The sequence below is a fragment of the Microcaecilia unicolor genome, chromosome 7 (genome assembly GCF_901765095.1).
Source record: "Microcaecilia unicolor chromosome 7, aMicUni1.1, whole genome shotgun sequence".
Lineage (NCBI taxonomy): Eukaryota > Metazoa > Chordata > Amphibia > Gymnophiona > Siphonopidae > Microcaecilia > Microcaecilia unicolor.
In genome coordinates, this window is record NC_044037.1 from 484,026 (window position 1) to 500,640 (window position 16,615).

Below are 16,615 nucleotides of genomic sequence, written 5' to 3' on the forward strand. Positions count from 1 at the left end.
ATTAGGGACATGGTTTTTCAGGAATGGTCTGTGGTGGAGGCTGCTTGTAAGGTGTCTAGGACTATGGCGCGGCTGTATCCCTTGCCTCCGGAAGATTTGGCCCTGCTGAAACCACATACTGTGGATGCGGTGGTTACGGCGGTTACTAAGGCTACGGCCATTCCGGTGGATGGCGGTACAGTCTTACGGGATCCTCAGGATAGGAAGCTAGAGTCCTTTCTGAAGCGCAGCTTTGATTTGTCGGCTTTGGCCTTGCAAGCCTCTGTGTGTGGGGGCTTGGTAGCCAGAGCTTGTTTCGGTTGGGCGGAGAAGCTCTTGGATGAGCCTGCGTTAGATGGTACTGGTTTGGTTCAGGACCTGGCCAAATTTGAGATGGGGTCTTCGTTTTTGGCAGACACCCTTTATGATTTGCTAAGGCCTTCGACTAAGAATATGGCTCTGGCGGTGATGACTCACAGGGCTCTTTGGCTTAGGGGCTGGGTGGCAGATGCGGCCTCTAAAGCAAAGTTGTGTTCTCTACCTTTCAAAGGTTCTATGTCGTTTGTAGAGGACTTGGATAAGCTGATGAGTGGTCTTGGGGATACCAAGGTCTCACGGTTGCCGGAGTTATGGCCTAAGGCGGCTAATCGAGGTGGTTCGGCTAGAGGTTGGTTTAAGGACGCGAGGCGGTACAGGCCGTGCAGATTTGTGTCTCCTTCTAAAAGCCGGTTTTTCCAGCGGTTGCAGTCCTTTCGAGGGGGTTGTCGAGGAGGTTGGGACTCCTCCGAAGGTGCCGGAAATGGTAATAAGTCCTCCTTATGAAGGTGTGCGGGTCCAGCCTCTGGTGAAGGTCGGGGCGCGACTTTGTCTGTTTTATCAGGGGTGGACCCAAATTACTTCAGATCAGTGGGTGCTGGAGGTCATTTGCGACGGTTATGCGCTTGAGTTTGAGCACCTGCTGCCGGATCTGTTTCTTCCCTCTCCTGGTCACTCTCGAGTCAAGTTAAAGGCTATTCAAGAGACTCTGGGTCGCTTAATCCAATTGGGAGCTGTGGTACCCGTTCCTCGGCACGAGCTGGGAATGGGTTGTTATTCCATTTACTTTGTGGTGCCGAAGGAGGACCAGTTTCAACCTATTTTAGATCTGAAGAGGGTCAATGGGGTGCTCAAGGTGCCATCCTTCCGCATGGAGACTCTGCGCTCGGTCATAGTGGCTGTTCGTCAGGGAGAATTTCTCACATCACTGGATCTCACGGAAGCGTATCTGCACGTGCCGATTCAAGAGGCTCATCAGCGTTTCTTTCGTTTTGCTGTTTTAGGGAGGCACTTTCAGTTCTGTGCCCTGCCTTTTGGTCTGGCAACGGCTCCACGCACCTTCTCCAAGATAATGGTGGTGGTAGCAGCGGCTTTGCAGAGGCAGGGAATTCTGGTGCATCCATATCTGGACGACTGGTTGATCCGGGCGAAGTCTCGGGCTCACAGTGTGGCGGCGACGGCTCAGGTGGTCGCGTTTGTGGAATCGCTCGGATGGGTAGTGAATGTAGTCAAAAGTCAGTTGATCCCATCGCAGAGTCTGGAGTACTTGGGAGTGTGGTTCGACACGGCAGTGGGTCGTGTTTTTCTGCCGGATTCTCGAATCGTCTCTCTTCAGCAGCCGGTTCAGCTGTTAATGTCCGTTGAGTCCGATGGTTCGAATGTACCTTCGGGTTCTGGGCCTCATGGCAGCGACAATAGAGGTTGTACCATGGGCCAGGGCGCATATGAACAAGTGGATAAGGGTTAGGAGTTAAAAGCTGCATCAAAAAGGTAGTTAAATGCTAACGTATTTGATTTCCTATGTATACTTCAAAGCTAATATCAAATCCGATCATATTATGATCACTGTTATCAAGCGGCCCCAGCACCATTATCTCCCACACCAGATCATGCGCTCCATTAAGGACTAGGTCTAGAATTTTTCCTTCTCTCGTCAGCTCCTGTACCAGCTGTTCCATAAAGCAGTCCTTGATTTCATCAAGGAATTTTACCTCCCTAGCGTGCCCCAATGTTACATTTACCCAGTCAGTGCTGGGGTAGTTGAAATCACCCATTGTTGTTGTGTTGCCCAGTTTGTTTGCGTCCCTAATTTCCTTTAACATTTTGCATCTGTCTGTTCATCCTAGCCAGGCGGACGGTAGTGTGTTGTTTCCTGCAGAATTTTCAAACTATTTGATTCAAGGCCCTCCTTAACATACAGTGGTACCCATCCACCAATTTGATCCACCCTATCAGTACGATATAATTTGCACCCCGGTATGACAGTGCCCCACTTTTTATCCTCCTTCCACCAGGTCTCAGAGATGCCTGATCTACTACGGTCTCTTGCATGCTCACTGGAGGAAATGTCCGATTGTGGATTAAAAACTGGTTAAAGGATAGGAAACAGAGAGTGGGGTTAAATGGGCAGTATTCACAATGGAGAAGGGTAGTTAGTGGGGTTCCTCAGGGGTCTGTGCTAGGACCACTGCTTTTTAATATATTTATAAATGATTTAGAGACGGGAGTAACTAGCGAGGTAATTAAATTTGCTGATGACACAAAGTTATTCAAAGTCGTTAACTCGCGACAGGATTGTGAAAAATTACAAGAGGACCTTACGAGACTGGGAGACTGGGCGGCTAAATGGCAGGTGACGTTTAATGTGAGCAAGTACAAGGTGATGCATGTGGGAAAAAAGAACCCGAATTATAGCTACGTCATGCAAGGTTCCACGTTAGGAGTTACGGACCAAGAAAGGGATCTGGGTGTCGTCGTCGATAACACACTGAAACCTTCTGCTCAGTGTGCTGCTGCGGCTAGGAAAGCGAATAGAATGTTGGGTATTATTAAGAAAGGTATGGAAAACAGGTGTGAGGATGTTATAATGCCGTTGTATCGCTCCATGGTGCGACCGCACCTTGAGTATTGTGTTCAATTTTGGTCGCCACATCTCAAGAAAGATATAGTAGAATTGGAAAAGATGCAGCGAAGGGCGACTAAAATGATAGCGGGGATGGACGACTTCCCTATGAAGAAAGACTAAGGAGGCTAGGGCTATTCAGCTTGGAGAAGAGACGGCTGAGGGGAGACATGATAGAGGTATATAAAATAATGAGTGGAGTGGAACAGGTGGATGTGAAGCGTCTGTTCACGCTTTCCAAAAATACTAGGACTAGGGGGCATGCGATTAAACTACAGTGTAGTAAGTTTAAAACAAATCGGAGAAATTTTTCTTCACCCAACGTGTAATTAAACTCTGGAATTCATTGCCGGAAAATGTGGTGAAGGCGGTTAGCTTAGCAGAGTTTAAAAAGGGGTTGGACGGTTTCCTAAAGGACAAGTCCATAAACCGCTACTAAACGGACTTGGAAAAATCCAAAATTCCAGGAATAACATGTATAGAATGTTTGTACGTTTGGGAAGCTTGCCAGGTGCCCTTGGCCTGGATTGGCCGCTGTCGTGGACAAGATGCTGGGCTCGATGGACCCTTGGTCTTTTCCCAGTATGGCATTACTTATGTACTTATGTACTGTCCAGATACCTTATCTTCCCTGTTTTGGTGATATCTTTAAAAGGTACTTTATTCCAAACTCACTAAATGATGTTTGCTTTAGACTGGCTTCAAGCAGTTTAAAGCAAACTTTGCCAGCACGGTAAGCTTTTGTGCATCGGGCCCTCAGTCTGGTTTGAAAACCAGCTGTCAGGGTTCATCTCAATGCAGTTAGAGCTTACCATTTCTGTGTAGGAGGTGTTTCTGGTGGCAGTCACTTCAGCTTACACAGAGTTGATGAGCTTCAAGACCTGGTAGCTAATCCACCTTATACTGTTTCATCACAGCAGAGTAGCTCTCTGCATGCACCTTAAGTTCTAAGGTAGTGTCAGAGTTCCATCTTAACCAGTTAGTTGTTCTGCCAATATTTTTCTCGAAGCCACATGCCCATCCTGGTGAATGCGTACTTCATACATTAGACGGCAAGGAAGCCATAGGCTTCTATCTGGAGCAGAGTATAACCTGTAGACTCGGCCCATGGACCATTTGTTCCAGTGAATCACTTGAGGATGCAGAGTCCAAAATCTCTTTTCAGACAAAATTGGCATGACAGTATCCAAATCTAAGCACCTAAGCCTGGGTATTCAGACCAGAAGGGTGTCTACCTTGGACAGAAGAATCCTGAGAGCTATCTGACCTACCGTCCACCTATTCTAGGTGAGGTGTGGGTATTTCTCACTGGTCTGGCATGAATGATAAGTAAGGCAAATTTAAAATAATTTCCTTTCCTTAGTCATACTGGTACAGTTCAGAACCCACCCATTCTGAAGTTATTGGGGATTTTCACTTTAGGTTTGAGTCCATATCTCATCTCTGCATTAGTGAGGAGAGAGGGTTTTTTTTTTTTTTTTTAAATCTTGGATTCTTAGCCTTGAAATACTTATATTGAAGAGAGTTTAATGTAGGGTTAAAAATAAAGTGAAAAAAAAATACTGACATAAGGAAGGCAGCACCAGCTCTCCCTATATGGGGAGTAAAATCAGCTCTGAGGTTTTTATTTTCTGTTTGTCTTATGTGGTGGTAGTTAGTATACAACTCAGTTGTTTGGACTGGACTGGCAGGACCAAAGGAAAGGGAATTAACAGGTTAGTTTAAATTTAAACTTGTGGCTTGAATACACTTGGCAAGAAATATCAGATTCCTGCATTACAGTGGTGCCTAGGTATGCACTGTGGCACAAAGTTATTAATTTCAGTGTGGTTAACCAATGATAAAGTGAAACTCATCCACATTTGAAAAGTTTGTAAGCGAGAATAATTCAAAAGTTGGGTGTTGTATGCTGTAAGCTAAATTTTAAAGGGGCAATGAGATTGTGTAACCATTTTCTATATTGTACTGCAGATTCCATGTAATGGGAAAGCAGCGGATCGCATTCATCAGGATGGAGTCCACATCCTTGTTAACATGAATGGCTACACTAAAGGAGCCCGCAATGAGCTTTTTGCTTTGAGAGCAGCACCTATTCAGGTAAGATGCCTTTTACACCATTGATTAGTTGGTGTATTAAAGATAAAGTGATCTTGTAGGGGTGAGTCTCCTGCCTCTATAACTAATACATTACAGAACTTGGCTAACAGTCTCCAGTGCTCCAGAGTACAAATTTGCAATGCTAATGCTTCAAGACCGTATAAACTTTACCTTGATTTTTGTTACTGCTTGCACTTTGGAAGGAAAATACCTGTGACCTACTTCAGATGATGCAACAATGTAGGAACCATGACAAGAGCCCTCGGTCAGGGTCACCCCAATCTCCCTTGAGCCATACTTTGGAGAAAGCCTCCAGAATAATATCTTCAGCCACAGCATCAGGGTACAGGCCAATTACCTATTGTCATGGCTCCTGCTGTGCCTCACCTCCCTCACCTTCCTCTTCACCTCCAGGGCTCAACTTGAGCGGGTGCTGTTGGGATGGCATGGGGCAGCGGCATGTCTGCCAGTGCACTGTGGGTAATTTGAGGCAGCCGCGATGTTTCCGTTCACCATGGGATGAGCAGCGTTTGTTTTCAGCTGCATTGCTGGTGGTATGGGGGAAGAATGTTTGCAGTCCTTAAGGGGTTGCACTTGGCACTTCCAGGGAAAATCAGGGGAACCCTCCGTCTTCTAGGCATTACTTATTGTCAGCTTGTTCTCATGCTCATTGCCTCAACAACAGGTTCCTGGACTTGTTCCTCCTAGCTGGTGCTTTGTTTCCTGACTGCCTTGCCTGCTGCCTGACCTTGCCTGCTGCCTGACCTGACCTTTGCCTGGACCCGGATACTGCCTTGCCTGCCGCCTGACGTGACCTTTGCCTGGACCCGGATACTGCCTTGCCTGCCGCCTGACGTGACCTTTGCCTGGACCCGGATACTGCCTTGCCTGCCGCCTGACGTGACCATTGCCTGGACCCGGATACTACCTTGCCTGTCTTTCGACCCGTCACTGATTGTACATGGAACTATCTGCCGCCCTCTGTGCATCCAAGTCCTGCTGGCTTCCCGACCCCAGGGGCTCAACTCTCTGGGAACATCGGTTTCTCCGAGGACAAGCAGGCTCTAATATTCTTACATGTGAGTGTCGTCCGTGATGGCCCAGAAAACGGAAGAAACTTCAAAGCTCGGGGAGGAAGTGACGACACGGCATGGCTGCATGCTAGCTGAGCTCCGTATAATCCGCGGAGATTAATTAGCTAAAAAGCCTGTTTAAAGCGGCGAAATCACTACTCACCGCGAGCGGAGGAAAGTGCAACATAGCGGGAATAAACACCCGATGCAGACGGAGGCGGAGAGAGTGAACTCCCGCTTCGCATATACATCGCTGGCACGAGGAGAAAATAAAATGGCGGCCGCACCATCGAACCGCCCAGAACGGGCGATCGCGGGCAGCGGACCTTGCAGAATTAACATCCCCTTCGGAGACGAACACCAATGCAGACCAGGTGGGGCCTGAAGAAGAGATGGGCCCGGAGTGGCAGAAATGGGTACAAGAGATAAGGGCAGACTTGAAAGCGATGCGCAACGAGCTGGTGACTATGGGAGCAGACCTCAAAGGTGAAATTAGAGAGCTGGGATCTCGCTTGGAGGAGGCAGAAAATCGGCTTGATGCCCAGTCAGATGCAATCGAGGCCTTGGATCAGCAAACCACGGAAAGCCAGCTAGCCCACCAACAGGTCCTTGATAAAATAGAAGACCTGGAGAACCGTAGCCGCAGATGCAATTTGCGTTTTCGTGGACTACCAGAATCCCCTGCTTATACAGACTGTGAGGATACTATACAAAGGCTAGTGAGTGAATTACTAACAGCTGGAGGTACTGCAACAGAGCCAACCTCGATCCTCATTGAGAGAGCCCATCGGTCATTCAGCTCTCCACGAGCCAATCTGCCTAAGGACATAATAGTGTGCTTTAGGGACTTCAAGATGAAGGAGCAGGTGGCAAAAGCGGCACGGCAGACCCCAAATTTCAAATGGGATACATACACAGTTGAAGTGTATCAAGATTTGGCAGCCACTACGTTAAAGCATAGAGCGGAACTCAAACCAGTCACTAGGCGACTTCAAGAATTGGGGATCCTGTACAAATGGAGACACCCATTTGCATTAATTTTTACAAAGAGGGAAAATGCAGCAAATAAGAACACTTTCAGAGGCGAAAGAAGTCCTTCCAGAGGAAGTCGAGATGGAGGCATCGACTCCGACGGCAGCGGCAAAGCGAGGTCCATCCCGGGTGATACCACCAAAGTGGCAACGAGCAGGCAATGGTCAGAGACGTCTAAAACGCCAACAATCGGCAGCCAAAGTGACCTGAATGAGAAGCACTTCAAGGGGAGACCTCGGTTTGTGAGCAATTGCTTGATCAGCGAAAAGACAGAAGCTACCTATATATCCGCTCAGCGGCAATGATACAAAACGATGGACCTTAAGAAGTGATTGGGTGATGTATTTTGTTCTGTTAATACTATGCAAACACCAGTTATGTTGTCAAGTTGTCACTCAGTTTTATAGAAAGGTTAAATTTGAAAAGAAACAGGGCTTTGCTTAAATATACAAGAGCATTCGCAGGAATATGGACTGAACAGCTTATACTTTTTCCTAGGATGCCCTTAGTGATATACAGGGGCAGCTTTCAAATGAGGGGGGGGGGGGGGGGGAAGGGAGGGAAACATGGGGAAAGGGACAGGGAAGAGGCCTATCAGAAAGCTATGGGGAGGATCAATCAGAGGGAACCAATGGAAAAAAGGCAAAGAAACACACTAACTCAGACTCCAGCAGGCAATAGAGAAACCTATTATGATAATGCATGGCAGCTATTAACCTATACTGATTAATGCCAGAGGGTTGAATATCCCGAGGAAAGCGACAACTCCTGTAGAGAAATGCTCCGTTTGCGAGCAGATGTGGTTTTAGTGCAGGAAACCCACTTATTACCCAGACACGAATACTTATGTCACCATAAGAAATATCCCAATGTATATTTTGCGTCCAATGGCGACAACACGAAGAGTAAGGGGGTACTGATGGCATTTGTGGGGGATAAGCCCTGGAACATTCTTAAAGTGATTAGAGATAGAGGGGGAAGATATCTCCTGGTGGTTTTTTCACTACTGGGACAGGTCTTCACTGTAGTAAACGTATATGGACCGAATACACAGCAAGAGGGCTTTTTCTCTGAGATAGACCTACTACTCCAGAAACATGTAGAGGGCTCCCTCATGGTGGGGGGAGACTTTAACCTTACCCTACAGTCCCACTTAGACAATTCCTCGAGCAGCATACAGTATGGCCGAAGAGATAGAGCACGATTGCACGAATTTGTCAATCATTGGCACCTAATAGATCTGTGGCGACAAGTACATCCAACAGAGCGTAGCTATACATACTACTCTACAGTCCACAAGTCATCCTCCCGGATTGATTACTGGCTAGGAGAAACAGCGATAGCAGGGTTGATGGGGACACAGCAGATCTTACCTAAGACCTGGTCAGACCACTCCCCGGTTCTGCTGCAGTTGACATTACCTAGCACGCGAGGGAGACAGAAAAGCTGGCGTCTAGATGATGCTCTTTTGCAGGATCCAGCTAATTTAGCTAGCATTGAAAACAATATTAAAGAATATATCCAATTCAACGACAATGGGACAGTTTCACCGATAATAGTCTGGGAGGGATTTAAAGCAGTCATGCGGGGTCACCTCATAGCGCTGAAGGCACATATTAGGAAACAGCGAATGTCCAAGGAGGCGACTCTCCGGAAACAATTAGAACAGGAAGAAGCCAAGCTTCATTGTGGTGGGTCGGAACACATGCAGACGTGCTTGGATGGTATTAGCCGGCTGCGGAAATCAAATTTGTGATCTGTAGCTGGCGGATATCTCAGAGGGTCTTCAGAAGGCCCAACAGACCCACTACGAATTTGGCAATAAGGCCAGCCGTCTTCTGGCTTACAGGCTTAAACAGCAAGCGAATTGCAACATAATTGCGAGCCTAAGAGATGAGGGAGGGGGCACCCATACAGACTCTGATTATATAGAGCTAGCATTTAAAGACTTCTATGAGAAGTTATACACTAGGGGCGAGGAGACAGATCATACAGAGATAACAGACTATCTAGAGGGGCTAGAGCTCCCAAGGCTGGCGACTAGTGCTACTCAGATGCTATCACACCCCATTGAATTGGAAGAGGTTATTCATATTATTAAGGAGCTCCCAGCAGGAAAGGCGCCAGGCCCCGATGGCTTCACTAACAAATTCTATAAAATATTTGGGAAGCTCCTAGCCCCATTATTATTGCAAGTGTTTAATTCCTTGGAGGCCAGCTCAGGGCTCCCGCCAACCTGGAATCTGGCCAATATTACGGTCATCCACAAACCAGGGAAGGATCCACAGCTCTGTGGATCTTATAGACCTATCTCACTGTTAGGGATAGACTATAAGATCTTCACAAAGATTCTGGCAACACGACTACAAAAACATTTGCCCTTTCTGGTCCATGAAGATCAGGCAGGCTTTGTGCATGGGAGGCAAACATTCGATAACATACGTAGAGCCCTGCATTTGGTATACCATGCACAGGACACAGTCTCCACTATGCCTTCTGTCGCTAGACGCCGAAAAGGCGTTTGATAGAGTGAGCTGGTCCTTCCTGTTTGGAGTGCTAGATAAAATGGGATTCACCGGGCGCTTCCTCCATTGGCTCCATCTAATTTATAGAACTCCTCAGGCCTCCATTAGAATAAATGGCAGACTGACAGAGCCCTTTAATTTATATAGAGGAACAAGGCAGGGATGTGCATTATCCCCCCTGCTTTTTGCCATTGTAATGGAGCCATTGGCGGTTGGGCTTCGGACACACCCAGAGGTTAAGGGGCCACGATTAGGTAGAATCGAAACGCGGACTCTTCTCTTTGCAGACGATGTCTTGCTAATGCTGAAAGACCCTGAGACCTCCTTTCCGAGAATATTGGAGATGTTAGATGCGTACGGGAAAGTCTCGGGTTTTAAGATTAATTTAGACAAATCTGAAGCGCTTGACATAAATATTCCTACTGAACAAAAATCTTGTCTACAGCACGCAGCTCCGTTCCGATGGGCACCGCGATACATCCGATATCTGGGGGTTAATATTCCCAGAGATATTAAGGAGCTATTCCAGGTTAATTTTCCCGAGATAGCGAAGCGGTTGCTACAAGATTTACAGAGGTGGGAGGGTCTTCAGCTATCCTGGGTTGGGAGGATAAGTGCAGTAAAAATGGTAGTACTCCCAAGGATATTATATCTTTTTATGGCGTTACCGATTCCATCCCAGACAGCTTCCTACGAGGCCTCCAGAGGGACATCTTCTCATTTATTTGGAAAAAAAGACCACCACGAGTTAGAAGAGAAGTTATGTACCAGCCAAGACAGCAGGGAGGGATGGGGGGTCCCTTCTATCACTTTGTATTACCAGGCGGCACATCTTAGAACAATAGCGGCTTGTTCACAGACACAGAGAAGTTAAGTATAAAGATGGAGCAGGGTTGGGTGGGTCCCTTCCCACGTAGGGCTATTCCATGGCTGGCTAGCAGGAGTTGGATGAAGCTCATCAAGGGATGTCCGCCACTGATGCAGTGGTCCCTTACACACCTGGAGTAGGGTGCGAGAACAGTTTTTTCCCAGGGCGCAAGTTCTTTCGGCACATGTTACCTTAGATTTGCTCCGCACTTTACGCCAGGAAGGCATACCACAGCCTATTGTAGCTGGGAAGATATGGGTCTGTGTACAGCTAAGGCCAAATGTGGGAGGAGAGTAAAGACGATAACGTTTGAGGAGCTCTGCAGGGAACATGGTCCTATCCTCTTTGCAAGCTTCCAATATTATCAGGTACAGGACTTTATAAAACGAAGGGCAGGGATGAGCTTGGTCTATCAGAAACTAAGATAGAAATGAGTATGATGAGAGGGGGAGAAGGGCAGTATATCAAGACTATATGAAGCGTTGCTTTTCTACTCTAACCCAGTAGAACATTATTTAGCTATATGGAATGAAGCCTTGAGGGAAACATATACCTTTCAGCAATGGAAATTAACATTAAATCTTTGCTTAAAGTCTCGATTTCCAGCTCTATGATCGAGAATGGATATAAGATATTATATTGCTGGTATTACACCCCACATCGCATTGCAAAGATGTTTAGAGGAAGTTCAGGCCACATGCTGGCGACAGTGCGATGGTATAGGAGACATGTCCCCACATCTGGTGGGCCTGCACACACGCCCAGACATACTGGACCATGCTTTTGAAATTTCTGTCTGAGGTCACGGGGATATCCTACCCAATGAAGATGGATTACTGTCTGCTACATTTTAAACCTAAGGAGTTCCAAACCCAATACATCAGTTTGCTGGACAGCTGTTTGTGGCAGGCAAGCTGGTGTTAGCAGCGGCTTGGAAACACCATCACTGCCGGGCCTTCGGAAAGTCCTGCAGAAATTAGACTATATTTGCCTTATGTCCAAACTTACAGCATTACGGAATGGTCATCTAGTACAACATCAAAGACTTGGAAGCTTTGTGAACAATGGTTATCCTCCCGAGACAATACGGGACAGTAAATATAGGACATTAATGAGTGGATAAAGCAGGAGGGGGGGAGGGGAAGGGTGGGAGGGGTTTTTGTGAAGCCAAATGAGTGGAACTAGAAATGGGGAATTAGTTTCAAGCAATGTGCCTAGCAATATGGTTGTATTAGAATTGTTCTATGTTTTGATATGTTTATATATGAAAAATAATAAAATAAATGGTAAAAAAAAATTTAGGGGGGTATGGAATACTGTTGTCTTTAAAGCTTGCTTGCTCTCCTCTGTTTCAGCATCTGTGCTCATTCTTTATATTACAGATTAATCTAATTTCTCTGGAACTGGGCAGCTCCTGCCAATACTGTGCCAGGCCTTTATCTAGTCTCTCTCCCTTTCATTTCAGTAGGTCTCATTAAGCCTATGGGTTTCTCAGAGGGGAAAAAAAAAAAAAGAAACTTCAAAGCTCAAAACCTTCCCGACGCAACACAAACTGGGAGAGATCAGTTTTCTTTCCGTGCGTCTGTACAGTCAGGTTGTTCACAGCTGTATAGAGTTACTGTTCAAGAGACGGATTTTCAGCGTTTACCGCTGTTTTTCTTTATTTTTCTCTTTGCTCTTACAGTAAATTAAAAAAAAAAACAATTTTTTTTGTTTCCTATCGATTTTCTTAGTTTTTTCTCATCTTTTTAAGTTTCCTTAGTTTACGTCGCGGCCGTCCTTTAGGCCCCTCCGGCTGGGTCTTTTCCCTCTTTTTGTGCTTTTTTTAAGTGGCACAATTGAGCCCTTTAATTTCGCGGACGCTATTTTCCCACCCATGTCATTGAAGACTCCCAGCGCTTCAAGCATTGTACTCGCTGCAACCGGACCATCTCGAGCACCGACCCTCACGCGTGGTGTCTTCAGTGACTTGTGCCCGACCACTTCCCAACTTCTTGTAAGCTCTGCAAGTTGATGAAGAAGCGGACCCAAGTGGCTCGAGAGGCTCAGTGTGAACAGCTTTTTTCTGAGCAGTCCGGTCCCTTCGACATCGGCACCGAGGGCATCGGCGTCGAGGGAAGCAGCGACACCGGGAGCAAAGGTAATGGCTGCCAAGAGACTGCATTGAGCTGGGAGCAGTGAGGCATCGAGTTGGTCTGTGCCCCCCGGGACCAACCTTTGTCAGACCCGGCCCCGAGGAGGCGTGTGGATTCCACATCCTCCTCGGTACAGAGGAGTCTCGATGATGGGCGTCGAGCAAAGGCGAAGAAGCACTGTCATCAATCTCCTGCCAGACACGGTACCGAGAGCTCCGGGGAGCCGAGGGAGTAGGCACCTGAGAAGCGTCGGCGCTGGGAGGATTGCTCACCCTCCATTCAGGAGGTGCCAATGCGTCGGTCGTCCGGCAGCCTGGTACTGGCTCTCGAGCCCCCTCAGATTCTGGCACCGACTCCTGCACCAGGCCCACAGCCTTTTCCAGTGGCAGCTCTCGACGAGCGCATCTGGGCCCTTCTTCCGGGGCTTCTGGAAGGCTTGCTTCGCCAGTCTGCCTCGGTGTCATAAGTCCATAAGTAATGCCACACTGGGAACAGACCAAGGGTCCATCGAGCCCAGCATCTTGTCCACGACAGCGGCCAATCCAGGCCAAGGGCACCTGGCAAGCTTCCCAAAATGTACAAACATGCGTGGGATAAACATAAAGGAATCCTGTGCAGATGGAATGGATCCTCAGGAGCTTAGTCGAGATCGGGTGGCAGAGCCAGTGTTGGGAGGCGGGGCTGGTGGTTGGGAGGTGGGGATAGATGCTGTGCAGACTTATACGGTCTGTGCCAGAGCCGGTGGTGGGAGGCGGGACTGGTGGCTGGGAGGCGGGGATAGTGCTGGTCAGACTTATATGGTCTGTGCCAGAACTGGTGGTGGGAGGCAGGGCTGGTGGCTGGGAGGCGGGGATAGTGCTGGGCAGACTTATACGGTCTGTGCCAGAGCCGGTGTTGGGAGGCAGGGATAGTGCTGGGCAGACTTATACGGTCTGTGCCAGAGCTGGTGGTGGTTGGGAGGCGGGGATAGTGCTGGGCAGACTTATACGGTCTGTGCCCTGAAGAGGACAGGTACAAATCAAAGTAGGGTATACACAAAAAGTAGCACATATGAGTTTATCTTATTGGGCAGACTGGATGGACCGTGCAGGTCTTTTTTTGCCGTCATCTACTATGTTACTATGTTATATGTACACAGTTAAAAGTTAGTGTTCTCAGTCTCCCTCTGGATTGGCCGTTGTCATGGACAGGATGCTGGGCTCGATGGACCCTTGGTCTTTTCCCAGTGTGGCATTACTTATGTACTCTGCTGGTAGGCGTACATAACCCAAGCGTCTTGACCGGTCTGCAGGGTTGCTGAGGAATTAGTGATTGTGTGTATTCCAATGGCGACTCCCCGCCTGTTTGGATCGAAAGAAACAAATAATTGGGCGGACTGTCTGTAGGGCTTTTGTCTGCTCCATGTAAAAGGCCAATGCTCTCTTACAGTCCAAGGTGTGCAACTTGTCTTCACCAGGGCGGGCATATGGACGGGGAAAAAATGTTGGCAAGACAATTGACTGGTTCAGATGGAACTCCGAAACCACTTTCGGCAAGAACTTACGGTGAGTGCGGAGGACTACTCTATTATGATGAAACTTGATATAAGGTGCATGAACTACCAGGGCTTGGAGCTCACTGACTCTACGAGCTGTTGTAGTGAGTAATAAAACCTCCCTTTTCCTGTCTTTTGGTCTCTGTCTGACTTTATTCTTCCTGATAATAGCTCTAAACGCAGCATTACAAAACCCAGTTAGTAGCAACATTCCATGCTCCCAGGGCAAGCAGTGGGGTCCCCCATGTCCATCTCAATAACAAGTTATAGACTTTTCCTCCACGAACTTGTCCAAACCTTTTTAATTCCAGATACGCTAACCGTGGTTACCATATCTTCTGGCAGCAAGTTAGATTTTAACTATTCTTGGAGTGGAAAAAATATTTCAATGTAATTTCATTGATCGTCCTCTGGTCTTTTTTACTTTTTGAAAAAGTGGAAAATCTATTCACTTCTACCTGTTCTACACATTTTATAGACCTCAACCATATCCCCCCTCAGCTGTCTTTTTCCAAGCTGAAGAGCCCTAACCTCTTTAGTCTTTCCTCGTACGAGAGGAGTTCCATCCCCTTTATCATTTTGGTCGCTCTTCTTTGAACCTTTTCTAATTCTGCAAAATTCTTTTTTGAGATATGACAACCAGAATTGAACACAATACTCAAGGTGAGGTCGCACCATGGAGCAAGCCTTTGGTATAGGATATTTTATGTGCTTTTTAAAGGATATTTTATGTGCTTTTCATGCTGTTTATTTTTAAACTGTTTCTTTGCTGTTTTGTGGGAAAGACCACATAAGCCTATAAAATAATGTACACAAGGGAGTATGACAATAGAATGAGCCTTGTAGGTGAATGCATTAGTAATTTGATTTCCTTATACCATCTGCTTTCTCTTCTCATGATTGACCTACAGGCTATGTGGCTCGGATATCCAGGAACCAGTGGTGCTCCATTTATGGATTACATTATCTCAGATCAAGAAACCTCTCCAATTAAAGGGACTGAACAGTATTCTGAGAAACTGGCCTATATGCCTAATACATTCTTTATTGGTGACCATGCTAACATGTTTCCTCATCTGAAGGTATGTTTTAGAGAAGGATGAAGAAGTGAGAATAGAGTATGAGTACAGAGCATAAAGGAGATGCATCATGAAGCAGTTAAAGCTTTAAATAAAAGCAAGTGATAATAGGTGATCTATGTGTGTTTTCTTTTATAGAAAAAAGCTGTGATAGATTTTAAATCTAACGGACACATATATGACAACCGTATTGTTCTGAATGGCATTGATCTGAAAGCTTTCCTCGACAGCTTACCTGATGTGAAGATGGTCAAGGTGAGAACAGTCATGCCATAGCACCAGTGTCTGACTTGTGAGAGGAATACAAAGGGATTTTTTCTGATATCTCTTATCACATTTCCGTAGATGAAATGCCCTGATAGCGGAGACAGTACTGACAGCAACTCTGCACTTAATATGCCTGTCATTCCTATGAATACCATAGCCGAAGCTGTGATTGAAATGATAAATCGAGGACAAATTCAAATAACCATCAATGGCTTCAGTATCAGCAATGGCTTGGCAACTACACAGGTAAAGGAAAATAATGTAATTGCTGGTTATATTCATATTAGATCATCTGGTTTGGTTTGTTTTTTGAAAGGCTGGAGGTTTTTTAATGTCACAGTATTGTTTAGACTAATATATTGCAAACACCAAATTATTGGCTCATTGCAGATTCACAGTATGAGTGTAACAGTCGAAGACGTCACACTTCTTTGTTTTCCACATCTAATAAAAGTCAATCGGACCTTATAAATTTGAAGAATAAGAATTTTTTTCCAAGGACAAGCAGGCACCATGGAGCGATATAACGGCATTATAACATCCTCACACCTGTTTCCCATACCTTTCCTAATAATACCCAACATTCTATTCGCTTTCCGAGCCGCAGCAGCACACTGAGCAGAAGGTTTCAGTGTATTATCGACGACGACACCCAGATCCCTTTCTTGGTCCGTAACTCCTAACGTGGAACCTTGCATGACGTAGCTATAATTCGGGTTCTTTTTCCCCACATGCATCACCTGAGCAGGGTTGTTCAGCTGAATAGTGTCAAAGGCATTGCTCATAGAAGTTTCTGAGTGTGAGCCACCCCCTAGGTAATCCTCTTTGCCATGCCTGACAGTCAGAAAATACCTCGCTACTATTCCAGGCTCAGGGCACACGACAGACTAGCGTTGGATGCCTTACTCCATTGGGGTAACGGCCTTCTGTAAGCGTATCCTCCCTCCTCCTCTTTGTGTGGAAGACTTTGCTGAAGCTCAGCCACCATGATTCTGATAGCCCCATATTGGTCCTCATAATGCAGAACAAGAGAGGCTCTTCTACTTCCCAACTACCAGTCTGTGGCCCTCAGAGCCTGGATGTTTAGG

General features: G+C 46.6%; 1 protein-coding gene across 4 annotated transcripts in view; it reads left to right on the plus strand.

Moving 5' to 3' along the window:
* The window catches only part of OGT (O-linked N-acetylglucosamine (GlcNAc) transferase), a 257,459-nt gene that overhangs the window by 200,259 nt on the left and 40,585 nt on the right, over positions 1-16,615 (plus strand). For all 4 annotated transcript variants that reach the window (XM_030208828.1, XM_030208829.1, XM_030208830.1 and 1 more), the window contains 4 exons: positions 4,889-5,014; positions 15,093-15,263; positions 15,399-15,515; positions 15,606-15,773. In XM_030208828.1, the coding sequence (XP_030064688.1) occupies positions 4,889-5,014; positions 15,093-15,263; positions 15,399-15,515; positions 15,606-15,773 (582 nt within the window). The remainder of the gene's footprint in view (positions 1-4,888; positions 5,015-15,092; positions 15,264-15,398; positions 15,516-15,605; positions 15,774-16,615) is intronic.